Below are 14,845 nucleotides of genomic sequence, written 5' to 3' on the forward strand. Positions count from 1 at the left end.
GACAGATTTGACCATGTTTTTTGGTCTCCTCCACAGCTTGAATCTTGCAAATTACATGTGACTTTCATACATTTATCCATACAAAGCACATTTTGCTTGGTAATTCTTCCATTGACCTGGTAGGCCTACTAGTAATTTTTGGTAGCATATTGTATACTGTAGTTGTTTGTTTTTTTCTATTCTATTTCTGTTTATTTATTTTCCTGTGTTTTCCCATATATTGTGGTTTATATTTCTTATGGCCAATAATGTTTGGCCATATAAAATTCAAGATGATAAATTGCATTTGCCTCCTTCTCATCATCATCCGCATCATCATTATCATCTTCATTTTTGCAAAAGATAATTGTTTAATATTATATTTATTATAATTATCTTTATCATTATCGTTGCCATCATTAAATTAAAATAATCTGGTTAGCCATTCCAATAATTAGAATTTGTGTAAACCAACTTTAAAACATTCAGGTTGGTATTTAAAACCCTAAGCCCACATGATCTTTCCAAGCAAAATTACTGACTAACAAGTTGATAAAAATATATAAGTGATACCAAAAAAAGAAAATGCTGCAAGTAAGGCTGAATGTGAAACAGACAATCAAAATCACCCTTGACATTACTCTTGTTTTTCATCATCAATGACATTGCAAAAATGAAAGTTAAGTAATTTGTAGGGTTAATTAAAATAATTAAAAAATGTAGTTGGTAAGTAATTTTTATGTGAAATATATTATATATATTGACAATATAGTTTATACATTCTATGATGTCCTGATCTATAATATAAAGCCTAAATTTTTATTTTTATCAGAGGAAAGAATCATTCTCACTGAGAACTAACATTAAAGATATTTATGTCATGATATTTATAAAATCCCAAAAGAACAGCTTAAATTTAGCAGACTACTCATGTTAGCCTAATCTAGTCTCGTTCCATGCCGTGGCAATCTCAGCTTAATAGTACACCACAAAGACTATCATTATCCCAACCAATAATAATAAAATAATAATAATAATGATGAGCTAATAGAATAAAACAAATAATATGTTGGTTTTTCTATATACTCTCAATAATTGCATCATAGTATAGACCTTTCTATGGTATTTTCCACAATCTTCTTTATGGAATGTGGTGGGGGTGGAATCATCCATTTTATAGTGTAGTCATAGCCGTCAATATGCTCCATCCCTAGTTTTGCGACTTGCTCAGTTCAGTGGAGGTAATATTTCTATTCAGTACCCCTTTCAAAAGACTGTATACGCCACTGATTTCCCGATACTACTGACAGGGTTTAAACCAGGGATTTCAAAACAAGCTCCACTCTATTACAACTCAGTATATCAATGCGATTTTATTATTGTTCATGTTTGTTTATTAGTTGCAATAACTTAGTATTCAAAAAGAGAAATTTACAGAAGCCAAATTAAAGGGGAGGGGGGTAAATTGATATAAATCATTTGTAAAACAAATTAATTCTATGTTTCATTTCAATTCTGACAAACTAAAACTGAATTGAAACTGAATTGAATTAAAAGTTCCATCTGTGTTTTGAATTTTGAGTGTTTGGTAATTGGCACAGATCTGACAGGTGAGAGACCTGTTGCCATGGATATATCCCTGCAGTGTTGTGATTGGATGTGACACTTTACAGTTTATTTGGATCTGGCTCTTAAATGTCATTGCTTTTCAGGCAGTTCAGTGGACAGTACTGCTTTCTATATTGACATCAGCCAATGATAATAGAATTTGATCACTGTACAAGTCACTTCTGCTTAATTCCAATTTATCCATTAATGTATTCTCGGCTGTTTATATGCAACTTTTTATCACTTGTTAATAGTTTAAGCTCATCTGTTCAATCTAATACAGTAGAGCAGGATGTTCAAGAAAGAAATGTTTGATTCACACACAGGGTCCCTATATTAGTGCGAGTCTCCCGGAAAAAACACAAACAAATTTAGAATATATGCCTGTTTTCTCTACTCTATTTTATCAATTGTCTCCCGGAAGTCAGTGCCAGTAGGTATCACCACACACAGCGCATTGAAATTAGATTGTGTTAATATACGGGAAGATTATTTAACCAGATTTCTCAGAAGGGGCTTCTTCGAACTTGAGGTATCCCTGCAAGTCAAAGGCCTAGTGGGAAAGACGGGGTGCCGCAACTTAGCTACAGCCATAATATCAGCGCTGGTTCAAACAGCACGGTCGCATATGGTTTTGGTGGTGGGACAAGTCTTCTTAGATAATGACTATAAACCATAGGTCCAGTGTACGTGATTGGCTCAATTTTAATTTTTTTTAATTTTAAAAACTCAGTACATCTTTCGAGACGAGTAGGGGGTTACCCCGATGTACTTGTCCATACAGCTGCTGTTACCCTGTGGCTATGGACTATTAATTCCTTGTAAGATGTACCTTCATAAACGAAACACAAAAACTTTACAAAGGATGCAAATAAAACAGACATTCCAACCGAAATCACTGTCATATCTTATGTGGTACAATTAAAAGTGAATTAAATTTTTGAAATTATTTAATGGGTTTTTCTCTTAAAGAGATGAAATCGATGTTACAGTATATAAACTTATGTCATATACTACACAAGAGTAAATCAACCCAGCACAAATAATAAACTAAGAAAGTATAGAGTACTACAGTGTTACGTCACCATACCACAGGATACTATTCCGTCAACTGGACGCTATTTTCTTCACTGACAAACCATTGATCCCAATTCCTAGCGTAATTATTAAAATGTTGTATCTTACTTTTTCTTTGTAAATCTTAATTGATGATTAAATGTATGTTCGATAACTAATATAATGCAAGCTTTTGTGTTTTTTTAGTACATTTTGATGGTAAAATATTAGATTTTAAAATGCCTATTCCAGAAAGCCTATGAAGTCATTCAGGCATAATGAACGGTAACCAACGTCCGTTGACAACAGAGATCGCCACCTGACGTCGTGACGACACGACTGTGGTACTCTATAGTAACAAGAATTAATGTCAAAAAAGAAAAGGGAAATTATAGAATGGTTAGTAATCGCTCCCAAGGTAATCATTAAACAAAGAGGTAAAAAAATGTAAGAATGTAAAGCACTGACATAATGTATTCAGTTGTTAGACTGTAGGTCCTATCCGGATTTAATAATTCTGTCTGGCTTTAAGTGTTGTTACTCATTCCCTAATGATTAGGCCTATATTTAGATCTTTTGTGATATCTTGATAATTTTAGCTTTTATAGATCAGGGCTCACAAACCTAGACAGTTAAGGAAGGATGAGATACATCTTAGTATTACAAAAATTCCAGAGGCTAGAGCGGTTTTGAGTCGGTAGCCATGGACTTTGTGAACTTGTCTCGATTGACCACGAACTGTCACATATGGTGGTTAACAACATTCATCCCCTCCACCTTATGATGGTCAAATGCACAATGAGGTGGAGTGATAACTCTAAGATGTACCTTCAAGGGCAAAGCCATTCTTAGGGGGGTCTGATAATTTCGGACTGTGGCCTGTTGAGGTTAGAGGGAAGCCTGGCAAGTTCCCAATTTTGGAAGCATTTTATGCTGTTGTGAGCTGTTTAAAACATAAGTCCTATCAATAGACAAACATTTTCCAGTCTGACAAGTCTGGTTGTCATGGATGATGCTTATGTAGTCTGATCAGGAACTTCAGCAGTTTTTCCCTTCAGCTGGTTGCAGACACAGACCTTCATTCCTAATTTGTCATTTTTGGATTATAATACAAAATTTAATCATAAAATTGCTTTTTCCTGGTCTGCATTTTTTCTCCAAGTGAAATTAAATCATTTTAAAATTATTTCGACATTAGCGAGCTATATTAATTTCCATTTTATTTTTGATGTTTAATAAAGTTTTACATTGATTTTGACCTTGGCATAAATACACTGGCATTGAGTCCTCCCATGCCAGCTTTCCTTGATTTTCAAAGTAAAATAAATGCCTGCCCATCCTCGTACCTCCTTTAGATGAATTGGTTTGGACTGCACCATGGCCCTGAAATGTATCTTGACATTTGATCATTGACTACGCACTAAAGGAAACAACTGGTCTTTATGTTCCTATCGTCCACTTCCATTTACTGGACGGCAAGCGGTATGATGGCAGTCTATGTGCTTTGGTCACAGCTACTAATAAAGCTTTTAATAATGTGTCATGTCCTCTTTCACTTCATGTTTTAATACAAATTTACACCATGTGCTGTTCTGTTGGAAGTGATTCAATCGAAATGGACAAAGCTTACTTATTTTTCAGTTGTACCATATATCTATGTTTTTTTTAAATATATACTTTGTGTTCCAATGTATCTGAAAATCTGGAAACATGCCCAAAATTTCACGAAATATGGTTATGCATCCTTGGTCATAAGTTCCCTTTCCGTTCTAATTTTTTTTCCCTGTATGTGCTCAGCCATGTTGTAGGACATTTCAATAATCATTCACAGTAATTACAAGGGGAAAAAAATCCCAGAAATATTCTGAAGTCATATTAATTTAAATATTTCATTTTTAACAATAAATCATATTTTACAAACTTTTACGCCAATTGATGGGGCTTCTTCACCAACTCATTGAGGTCCCATCGATTGAGGGGAAAGTTCAATTAAATTATATTTATTATTTATATAGTCATAAAAGTGCTACCAACACACATATTTTCATATTAATACAACTATTCAATAATTTTATTTTATTTGTTTGTGCTTTTAAGTTCATCTGGGGACAAAGTCTGTTGAAACCAGCACTGGGTCACAGACAGGATTACTGTACTTTCAGAAGTGAAAGTTGGAAACTATAAAGTTTACAACTTTTATAAGAAAAACAATTAAGCCTAGCACTACTTGTGTTGTGTTTTTTGCATATTATATAGACAATTAAATATGAAAATGACAGAAATATCAACAACAGAAAATGTAGACAGCCCTAGTTTTGTATAGTATTATGTAATTAATAATTCCATATTTCAGTGGTCCTACTTTCGTGTGCCATTCCGCAATTATTAATTTCATGGATCACATTTACACGCTATCTACAAGGGGGCAACGAGTAATTCACATGTGTGTCATTTCCCCTGCCTCTGTATTAATCATCGTTAGGGTTGTAGATGATATCCTCATGCGATATTTATCGGCTGTCCCATCTGGAAAGCGCAGATATCTCTTGACTACCCTAGTAGTCATCCTGACCATTTTAGCAACAGGATACTGTTAGGTACTTGCAAGTTCATGTGTCGAGCCTACAATAGCATGCTGAAGGAGCATAGAACGTCACAAGAGTGCAGACACATAAAGTATTGTGACAATTCACATGCTGTCACATCAATGGTGAAAGATATACTGTCTGTGGTGCAGTGACGTATCTAAAACAGATTAGCACCCACTGTCTCATCCCCCCACACCCCTCCCCCGAAAAAATTGAAATAATCAAATAATAATAAAGATAATGATAAAGATAATGAAAGTATAATGATAATGATAGTGAATATTAACACAATAAATAAAATAGAATATGTAATAGGTAGTTTACTTTCTTGCGTAGCATTCAAATAATATCAAAGCTCTTTTTCAATATGCATCTTTAACACATTTTGAGTAGCTGCAATATGTTAGCTCATTCAACCATAAAAAAATTTTAAGATGTTGATTATTTTCTAAAGACCCAAGCTGACCGTAGAATATCTGCCATGTCTGCAATGTATGATCAGTCTGACTTTGATGCAAAATATAGGAGCTGTATCTTTCTAACAGATAGATACAATAGACTCCGAGAAAAACACATGATTTCTTTGATCAGATATTCTGATCATTATAGGCCTACTATCCAAATAAAATCTGATCAAATATTTGTTTCATCTGATAGTGATGCCCTAGCATTACCCTTTCAACTTTTTATAGCCTTGCATGTCGATTATCTACAGATGTTTTTGAATGTCATCCTGGGCACAAGAAATGATGATACTGTACCAGGGCTGTTTGTACTGGATTTTTTTACCAAAATAAATCTAAGCTTTGTTGTATTCTTTATTTTTATAGTTGAGCGCCTCATGATTGTCAGGCAATTATTACTCTCATTAAGGAAATTTAATAAAATATTATCCAAACAGGTCTTATGATACTATCCACACCCCACCTATCCTCTTTGTGCCATGAGGCACATAAGGCCATAACATAATCTCTCCATTTATCCCAGTCTTTTGCTGTTTCCTTTGCTGCTTTCCCAGATCTCCACCCCATTGCTGTCCTCTGCTGCTCCAATGTTTTCCTCCATGTTGTCTTTGGTCTTCCTCTTTTCCTTTTTCCTTTAGGTTATTATGATACTATTGTTGGAGAACAAATCTATGTTAGTAGGTTTATTCAAGTAAATAGACTTCACAAATATTCTTGTAATTTATAGGATCTGGGTAATATATATCACAATTTCACAATTTTTTTTTTGTATAATCATTTCTTTCCATACCCAAGAAAAATCAGATTAAAAATAAATGATAAACATTTATGCTTATTCCACAGAGATTGGCCCAGTGTCCATCACTAATGATCCAAAGGTGTTCCAAGAAAACTTACACAACTTGTATGTACAGGGAGGAGCTGATTGTCCTGAGATGAGCGTTGGTGCGATTCTTACAGCCCTCAATATCAGTTTACCTGGATCGTTTATCTATGTGTTTACAGATGCTAGGGCAAAAGATTATTATCTCACAGATCAGGTTTTGCGTCTCATTCAAGAGAAGGAGAGTCAGGTGAGATTTATACTGTACCCATTATTTACCACTCATTCAAGAACATAGGATACACTATTCATAAGCTGATTTTCATTGTGAATGTAGACTTTAGTGGTGGCTTTACCGGCTTGGGTCAGGTGTGAAACAGCTTGGAGGTGCGAAAATTGAGAATAGTAAACTTAATGGTCATATTTAGTATTTTAACCCACTTAGTGGAACTAATTTGCCATCCCTCTGCCCCAAGCCTATACCCATACTATAAAAATTTACAGATGGAGAGTCCAAGAAGTCCAACAGGGGTCAGAAGCAGGGGGTTGCCTAGGGCTTCAGTCAGGATTCAAGAATAATCCTCATTTTCAATAAGCTCTTCCCCGAAAATCTAGGTTTTAATGAGCACATGAAGTGCTGTACATAATATATCTTATAAGATGCAATATTAAAATATATTTTGTAGATTTTGTGTTCTAATAGTACTAATTTTACTACACTTTTTTTTCAGGTTGTATTTGTACTTACTGGTGACTGTGGAAACACAACTCATGAGGGCTTCAAATCTTATGAAAAGATTGCAGCAACAAGTTCCGGCCAACTTTTTAAATTGAACAAATCTGATGTAGATGAGGTGTGTATCCAGGTGTTTTATTATTAGCATAATACTTGTATACTTGCATAAGGCAGATCAGTGTGTATACTGGTGGCTATGTTTATATCCAAATTTCATGAATAACATACAGTAGAACAGATTAACTAATAGTACCTGTGTGTATCCTCCGTGTTTTATATCTGTCAAATAATTTGTAAGCCTACCAGTGATTAGTTTTCCCATGGAGGAAGGAAATTTAGATTTCTAATTTCTAAATTTCCTTCCTCCATGGTTTTCCATACATGCTAGTCATAATGTTATTTTGGTGATTATTTAACGTCTGTGTTGCACGCTTTTGAGATTAGTAAGTAGCTTATTCAGACTACTTGATTGTTTGTAACAGATTACAAACTTTTAAGCAAGAACCTTTATTAAGACAGAGGGGTATACAAATTTTACATTGTGTAATAATGGAAGAAAACATTTCAGTTAGAATCAAGATAGAACTAGAAAGGTTTGACAAGAATGAAATTAATTATTTTTCCTGTTCTAATTATGTTCAACCTCTACTGCAGGACAAGTTTTTGCAAATTAGTCGGTGCCAAGGACTTTAAAAATTCCTTAATAGTTAAAGTTAGTAGAAAGGATGTCTTGGTATTAAGTTTCTTAATTAATTTGCAATTTTAATTTCAAAGTGTTATTCATTAATTACTATAAGGTTGAAATTTATTCATTTAGTATGTTGATAATTGACAGCTATTTAAGAAAAAAACTTTGATACCCTTACATATATATAGTTTATACAATCGACAGCTAGCTCTCCCCGGTATGCTCATTCCATGTGAATATTTTTATTGTTATTTTTCATTTTTTAGAAGTCTCCTAAACATCACCTAACTCTGTGTGATTTTTTTTGGGTTGTCCTTTCTAAGTATTTTTTAATAACTTAAGTTAGAAAAGTAGATATTAAGAATATGAATAATTCTAATTTTATGTGATAGAAATTCAGTTATATGATGTGTGTTAAGATTTTGATGCATTTTAATTTATGTGAGAACTTCTTTACGACTAATATGTTTTATTTTTATATTATGTGTAATACTTTTTGCATACAAGGCAAATTAAGTTTGTTTGCCATTGGTTGTATATAATAACCATATATCATATCTTATCTTATCTTTAGTACAATAGATTTCAAAATAATATTATATATTTCACCATAATTGGCTGAAGTTTGATTAAAAGAATACCTTATTTAAATTTGTAGGTGCTAACCTTTGTCAAAGTGACGTTACAAGCGAGAAAGGTGAACTTGCTTTCAGCTGATTTTGAAACTGAAGGGGTCAAATATATTAGGATTCCGATTGACACTGAATTACAACAGATCACGGTTTCAGTGAGCGGTGTGAACCCACGTATTACTATCAGAGATCCATCAGGTAATGTGGGTACAGGGGTTCCAAGTCTTCCATGAGTCAATATCCCAGAAATTTGCATTGTCTCCCGCACTCTCATGAGCAAGTGAGAACCTCCTGGAAAGTAACCCATCTCACACAAATGACTTTACTAGTGTATTTTCAGTTGCTTACCTGATATTGGCTGGCCATGAGTATCACCACGCACAGCAAAAAGTACAGTTAGATGTGTTAAGAAACCAAATCTCACAGAAGTGACTTCTCCCAAATTGGGACTCCTGTAGGAACATTGTTTAATGTCATGTATCAGATTAATTCTGGGGCATTCTTATACTTAAATGTTTCCACTGAATATAAGTGTGCAATAAATTAGGCCTCAAGTGTGGACTTGATTATGCCAAGGCCTCTCTGCATTTGTACCCTGGTCATTGGACCAAATACCTATGGAATACATACACAACTCCCTGGAGAGTTCCAGATATTGAAGCTTGTTGAAGTATATTTAAGCACTTAAACCTATTACACAATAGTACAGCAGTTCTCAAACTTTTTGGCTGATGACCTAATCAAACGTCGCGACCCACTTCCTAGGACATTGAAAATGGGTCATAATGGGTTGTTAGCTGGTATATCAAAATTGAAATATGGTAATTAGAATGCCTTCACTTTACTCCAGCAAATTTAAGCATGATGAAAAATTCAATCTCGCAACCCTCTAATTTATTTATCAAACACAATTTTGGGTTATGGCCCATAGTTTGAGAACCGCCGATATTACCTATTTCCTAGCTAATGATATTATGTTATAAAAGCATATTTAAAACATATGGTATAAGAACATTATAATAACATTACAGTTTGGTGTAGAAAACTTTTTTTGTAGAACCGTAAATACGTATTTACTGTAGAACATAATTTTACAACTAAATAACATTTAAATGTTGCCACAACCGTTGTGTCAATGTTATATTCTGGCATAAATAACCACAACATTTGTAAACGTTATAAAAACGTTTTGTGTTTGCTGAATTGAATTGAATTGAAATTGAATTGAATTGAATACTATACATTTTTATTAAATCTAACATCTAAACTATCATATTTTTTTAAACAGGAAAACTTACTGATGGAAAAGAACTTCTGCGTCTAGAAAATGGTTATGTCGTATCGCTAGAGAATCCACGGCATGGTATTTGGCAGCTTATAATAGGAGCAGACTCACAGTATGAACTTAGGGTGACAGGGCTGAGCTCTCTGGATTTTGGTTATGGATTTTCAAAAGAGCCTGCTTATAGCATTGACGGCACACAACGCAGACCTATCAGAGGTAAGTATCAAGAAGGCCTTTCTTTATTTAAAATATATGAAGAGTCACTTGCAAGGAACTGGTGAATTCCAGATTTAAAATAACTTACTTCATATGAAATCATAAAGGACATCTGTCCATCATTGATTGGAAAATGTCTCTAGTTGACTTACTGTTACTTGAGAATTTTGCTTTGAGGAGTTGAAACAAAAAGTAATTAAAAGAAAACTGAAATTGCTTGCAGTTTGTACTTAGAGGCTAAATCAAGATAGTTGCATTTAAAACATATGTTATTAATCTAAAATGAAAAATAGTATAATATAATTAAGATATGTTTCTTATTAAATCTCCCACTTTTGGCACATGTTTTATTCATATTTCCCCCCTTCACAGGAATTCCCAACTATCTCTTGATTGAGTCCAAGAAGCTCTTCCCACCTGGTGTGATCACAAAGATGGAGTTCCTATCACTTAGTGGAGAAGTGATATCCGAATATCCTCTTGAGTACAATCCCGACAACCCACTGTTCTACAATGTGTCATCGGTAACAACACCGGATGAGTACTTTTACATCAGAGTGTCTGGTGTTGACAGGCGGAATTTTGATTTCCAACGTACAACAAAGACAGCAATTAGCCTGTTAATACCAGGTAAACATCAATGATCACCCTCTGGGGCCGTTTACACTCCATTCAATTTTGTTTAGAATTGTTGAACTCTTGTTTTAGAATTGTTTCAGACAGGTCATTGCCATAGTAAAATAATCTGTTGAAGGGCCTTCGCGTTATATGTTTTTCTGTCAGTCAAACAATAACAAAAATCACATATATATTGTTATTATTTTGTGTACTCTTAGAAATCTATCCAGTGCATTACAATTTGTTTTGCCATTTGTTTTTAAAGTATTTATTTAACAACCACAGATATAATACAATTTGTAAATAAAAAGGAAAAATCATCAGCCACATAGGTTTTAATTTAACGGCTGATAGCTGCAAGATAAAAATGCTTCAAAAATTTAGGGCCCCTCCACGCACCTTCTTAGCATTGATAGGTAATTGTAGTTACCACATAATGGTAAAACTTGCATAATCATAAAATAAAATAAGTTATTTGTTTGTATCTCAACTCAGACACAAAACAAAAATAAAATACTGTAATACAATATTTAAATTTTAGACATTTTTTGAATAAATTTTCTTATCAAAAAGACAAAGGACGTTCAAAAGACTATCGTTCAAGATTTACTTGATTTGATTGATCTGAAGCTTTCTTGTGTATGCCAAGGAAGTTTGCCGTGCACGCAAAGCTTGCGGGCAAAACTAAATCTTGAAGGTTTCCTAGAAGCACTGTACACTGGTGCTTATTTCCTTAATAGGCCTATTATGTTGTTGTACAGTACAGCTACTGAACTTAGTTGAAATTTATCTATAATTGTGTCTTCCTTGTAGACATGCTGACTGTTGTAACAAAAACCACTCTTGTACATTGTTGATTGCTATAAGCGGTCTTTAGACGGTCTTAACGCTTAACCGGTTTTAACTGTGGCGTCACTACTGGGCTATGATTATAGACCATTGCTTTACCCGGTCCAACCGGTTAGTCATCTTAAATTGTATAGCCCACTTGGAGGAGGCTTAAAACGGTCTTAAATCATTTTCATCAGGGCCTAGTTCGTCAAAGACTAAAATTCGAACAATGAATATCCGCAAGCTTCTCAGCGTCTGTAAAAACTGGTCTATGTTTATTTGTGTTCATTTGAATAAATATGCATGTTTTGAGCAAGCGTAACAGCGTCCTCAATTTCATGTTACCAGAGAGTGCTTGTTAGTGTTTCAATACTCAAACCGGTCTAAGTGAAGACTGTTTTATAGCAATGGTCTTAGCAGAGTGACTTTAGTGAGACTGTCTAAGTGATAAAGCTGGATTTATTCGAAGAGTTAAGACTATCAGTTTAGACGGTTTTATAGCAATCCGCCCCAGGAGAATCAGTTTAAGACTCAAAAAATAATTATTAGATTGTCAATCTCAGAATCAGAGAATCTGTTTTTGCTTTCATTAACTTGTCAAGCCACTCAACATCATTCTTTATATTTATGTACTGTATCTTGTTGTAGATGTAAAGTTTGTTTTTTAATTCAATCCAGTAATTGTAAAGAAAACAGATACGTGTTTATAGATGACAAGTTAAATTGATCAGGTAATGCAGGTGGATAAAGAAGAAATACTTGGACTTAATGTGTAAAATAAAGGGATATGATGTTAAAACAGAAAAGAGCAGAGAATTTCTAAAAAGCAATCAGAAATAACTAATTTTTAAACATGTAAAATAAAAACTCTCAACTTGAAAATAGAAATTAGTGTATTTAAGAATTTTTTATCCCTAATGTTACCCCAGAAATGATAAAAAGTATTATAATCATTATTAGAGGTGTTTTGATCATTTTGATTATTGTTATAATTAAAATAAACCTTTTTTAAATATCTTTAATTTCTATGCATAGATATCTAGATAATAATTCTCATGGTCCTCCAAGTGAGCAAGTTAATTTTAAAATTATTTTTTTGTGAATTTCAGTAAATCTAATTCCGTCATTTATTATGTGAGTTTCTGATATTTCATTTTTTTTTCTATTGATAGATCCCCCAGTAGTGTACATGTCACCACATTCTCCCGGTTACTATGACACCGATTCCTACTTGAAATGTTTTGTCACAAGTCTGGTACCCATCGAAGTCTATTTCAAAAGAAATGGCGCCCCCATCGGAGAGGTTATGTTCTTCAAGTAAGTTACCTTTAATATACATATTGCTTTCATTGTTTATCAATATAAATATATATGTTTCAGTACTTAGTGGTGTAAAGTATTTTCTTTTCTTAAATATTTAATTGAAAAACCTACTTAAATTTTAAAAAAATAAGCAATTCAAATATTGAATTTTATTTTTCAATTGATCTAGCTTATTTTTTTTTTCTTTAGTTTGGTCTATTTATTCTATATTGCATTTTTGCTAAACAAATGCATTGCTTTTTAATGCCTAATGCCCAAGCCTCATATCTGTTTACTATGTAGAATACATTCTCATTATTTAATGTTAAGCTTTGTTTGCTTATCTTTACCATTTTACTGACACTTTAACAAGCCCACTCTGAACTTTAGTAACACATCTTTAAGGACTGCTGGCTGCCTACCAATAAAAATAAACGAAATAGTGAAATGTCTACAAGTTTAAGGGGTGAAATTAGTTTGTTTAGAATGTCATGCTGCTGTAAAAATATTGTATCAACATGAATCCCTTTAAAGTACCAAATTTGAGACTGTGTGCATGACATGTGGTATGACTTATTGGTTGTTATGAAAATCGCAAATTCTCCCTTAAGGGCAGAAAATTTGTTAATACCTGAAAACTAACGTGTAGGAATCTCTGAATTCAAGATTCACGATTGAATTTTAATTGGTCAATTTAAGTAAAGTTGTTTAATTGTTCGAGTGAACAAGTCACATAATGATAGACAAAAAAAGATAATAATAGTAATAATAAAATAATAGTTGGATTTGTAGAGCGCATCATGCGAAAAAGCCTCTATGCGCTTGGTGATTGAGCTCTTTGAGATAAACCAGATATACCTTGCATAGTTTGTTAATATCTGAAAAATAATGTTCACAATTAACTTTAATTGATCATTTTTGAAATTTGTTAAAATTAGATAAAGTTGTTTAAATTGTAGTAAAAATGTTAATCACATTTAATTTTAGTTTATATCTTTAGTATATGTAGGTTACAATTTTTACAAAAAGTTATAGCAAAGGGTATCATTGGTTTAGCAATTGGAAGGCAAAAGTATCTTAACTACCAAGCTACATCTCCATTGCCACTTAACAAAGGTAGACTTAAGTCCTAGTTTAGCAAACAGTTTTAATTCGTATAAACAAAGTTACATTTGTACCAGTCGGATTACTCATGATATTGGTACCTAGATAGCGAATGGAATAAGGTCAGCAGACGACGCAGGTTTTGTTGTGCTTTCTGCTATTATTACACCGGCAGCCATGGCTTGTGTCTCAAGTCCAGTAGTCAATCCACCAGGGAGCACAGATACATGCATCTCCTCAGGGAATTAGTTGAGTATGCCGGTCAGCTCCAGCGACCTCCGAGCGTCTCTGACGTGTTTTCCAAGTTAATCTATCACATCCTAGAGTGTGCGATTTCAATTTAGTTACTCACCAGTCTTTAGGGCCTTGGGGATAGCTGTTGAGGAATTTGTGTCAGAAAATTAAAGTATTTATATACAATGTTTGAAAGTTGAAACAATATATCTTTATTATTATTTTTTTATTGTTCTTTTAATTAATTGCTTATGTATAGATTTCAGATTTTTACACTTTCCAACCTAAGTAGAACAAGGTTCTGTCAATATGATTTTAGAGGCATGAAACCTCTTTCATTAGATATATGTAAAACATGACACTGGCGATTTAAATACATTTATGTACATTAAAAAATAAAGCCGTAAGGGAGGATGTGTTAATTACCTCCACTAAGGAGATTTATGTATTCACTGCTGTTTTCTGTTGTTTTTTTTTTGTTTGCTGTCGTTTTTCTGTTTGCTAGCAGGATTAAGCATGGACTAATGAATGGACAATATATATAATTTAGTGGAATGGTACATACCATCTTTGCCTAAGGAAGAAGTGATTAGATTTTTTGGGTGAAAATGTCAAAGGTCAAGGTCACGGAAATTCAGATAATCAAATTAATAAGGATTATGAAGAAACTAATGAATGGAT

The 14,845-nt window shown here is 33.4% G+C and overlaps 1 protein-coding gene across 2 annotated transcripts in view; it reads left to right on the forward strand.

Moving 5' to 3' along the window:
* The first annotated feature begins 6,538 nt into the window (after positions 1-6,538).
* LOC117107836 (hemicentin-1-like) overlaps positions 6,539-14,845 on the forward strand; it is a 55,312-nt gene continuing 47,005 nt past the window's right edge. For both annotated transcript variants that reach the window (XM_033249628.1, XM_033249637.1), the window contains exons 1-6: positions 6,539-6,768; positions 7,250-7,372; positions 8,601-8,772; positions 9,863-10,075; positions 10,448-10,705; positions 12,697-12,841. In XM_033249628.1, the coding sequence (XP_033105519.1) occupies positions 6,631-6,768; positions 7,250-7,372; positions 8,601-8,772; positions 9,863-10,075; positions 10,448-10,705; positions 12,697-12,841 (1,049 nt within the window). In that variant the 5' untranslated portion in view covers positions 6,539-6,630. The remainder of the gene's footprint in view (positions 6,769-7,249; positions 7,373-8,600; positions 8,773-9,862; positions 10,076-10,447; positions 10,706-12,696; positions 12,842-14,845) is intronic.

The sequence above is a fragment of the Anneissia japonica genome, unplaced genomic scaffold (assembly GCF_011630105.1).
Source record: "Anneissia japonica isolate Jap-2015-1 unplaced genomic scaffold, ASM1163010v1 scaffold288091_len1417266_cov198, whole genome shotgun sequence".
In the NCBI taxonomy this organism is placed as follows: Eukaryota; Metazoa; Echinodermata; class Crinoidea; order Comatulida; family Comatulidae; genus Anneissia; species Anneissia japonica.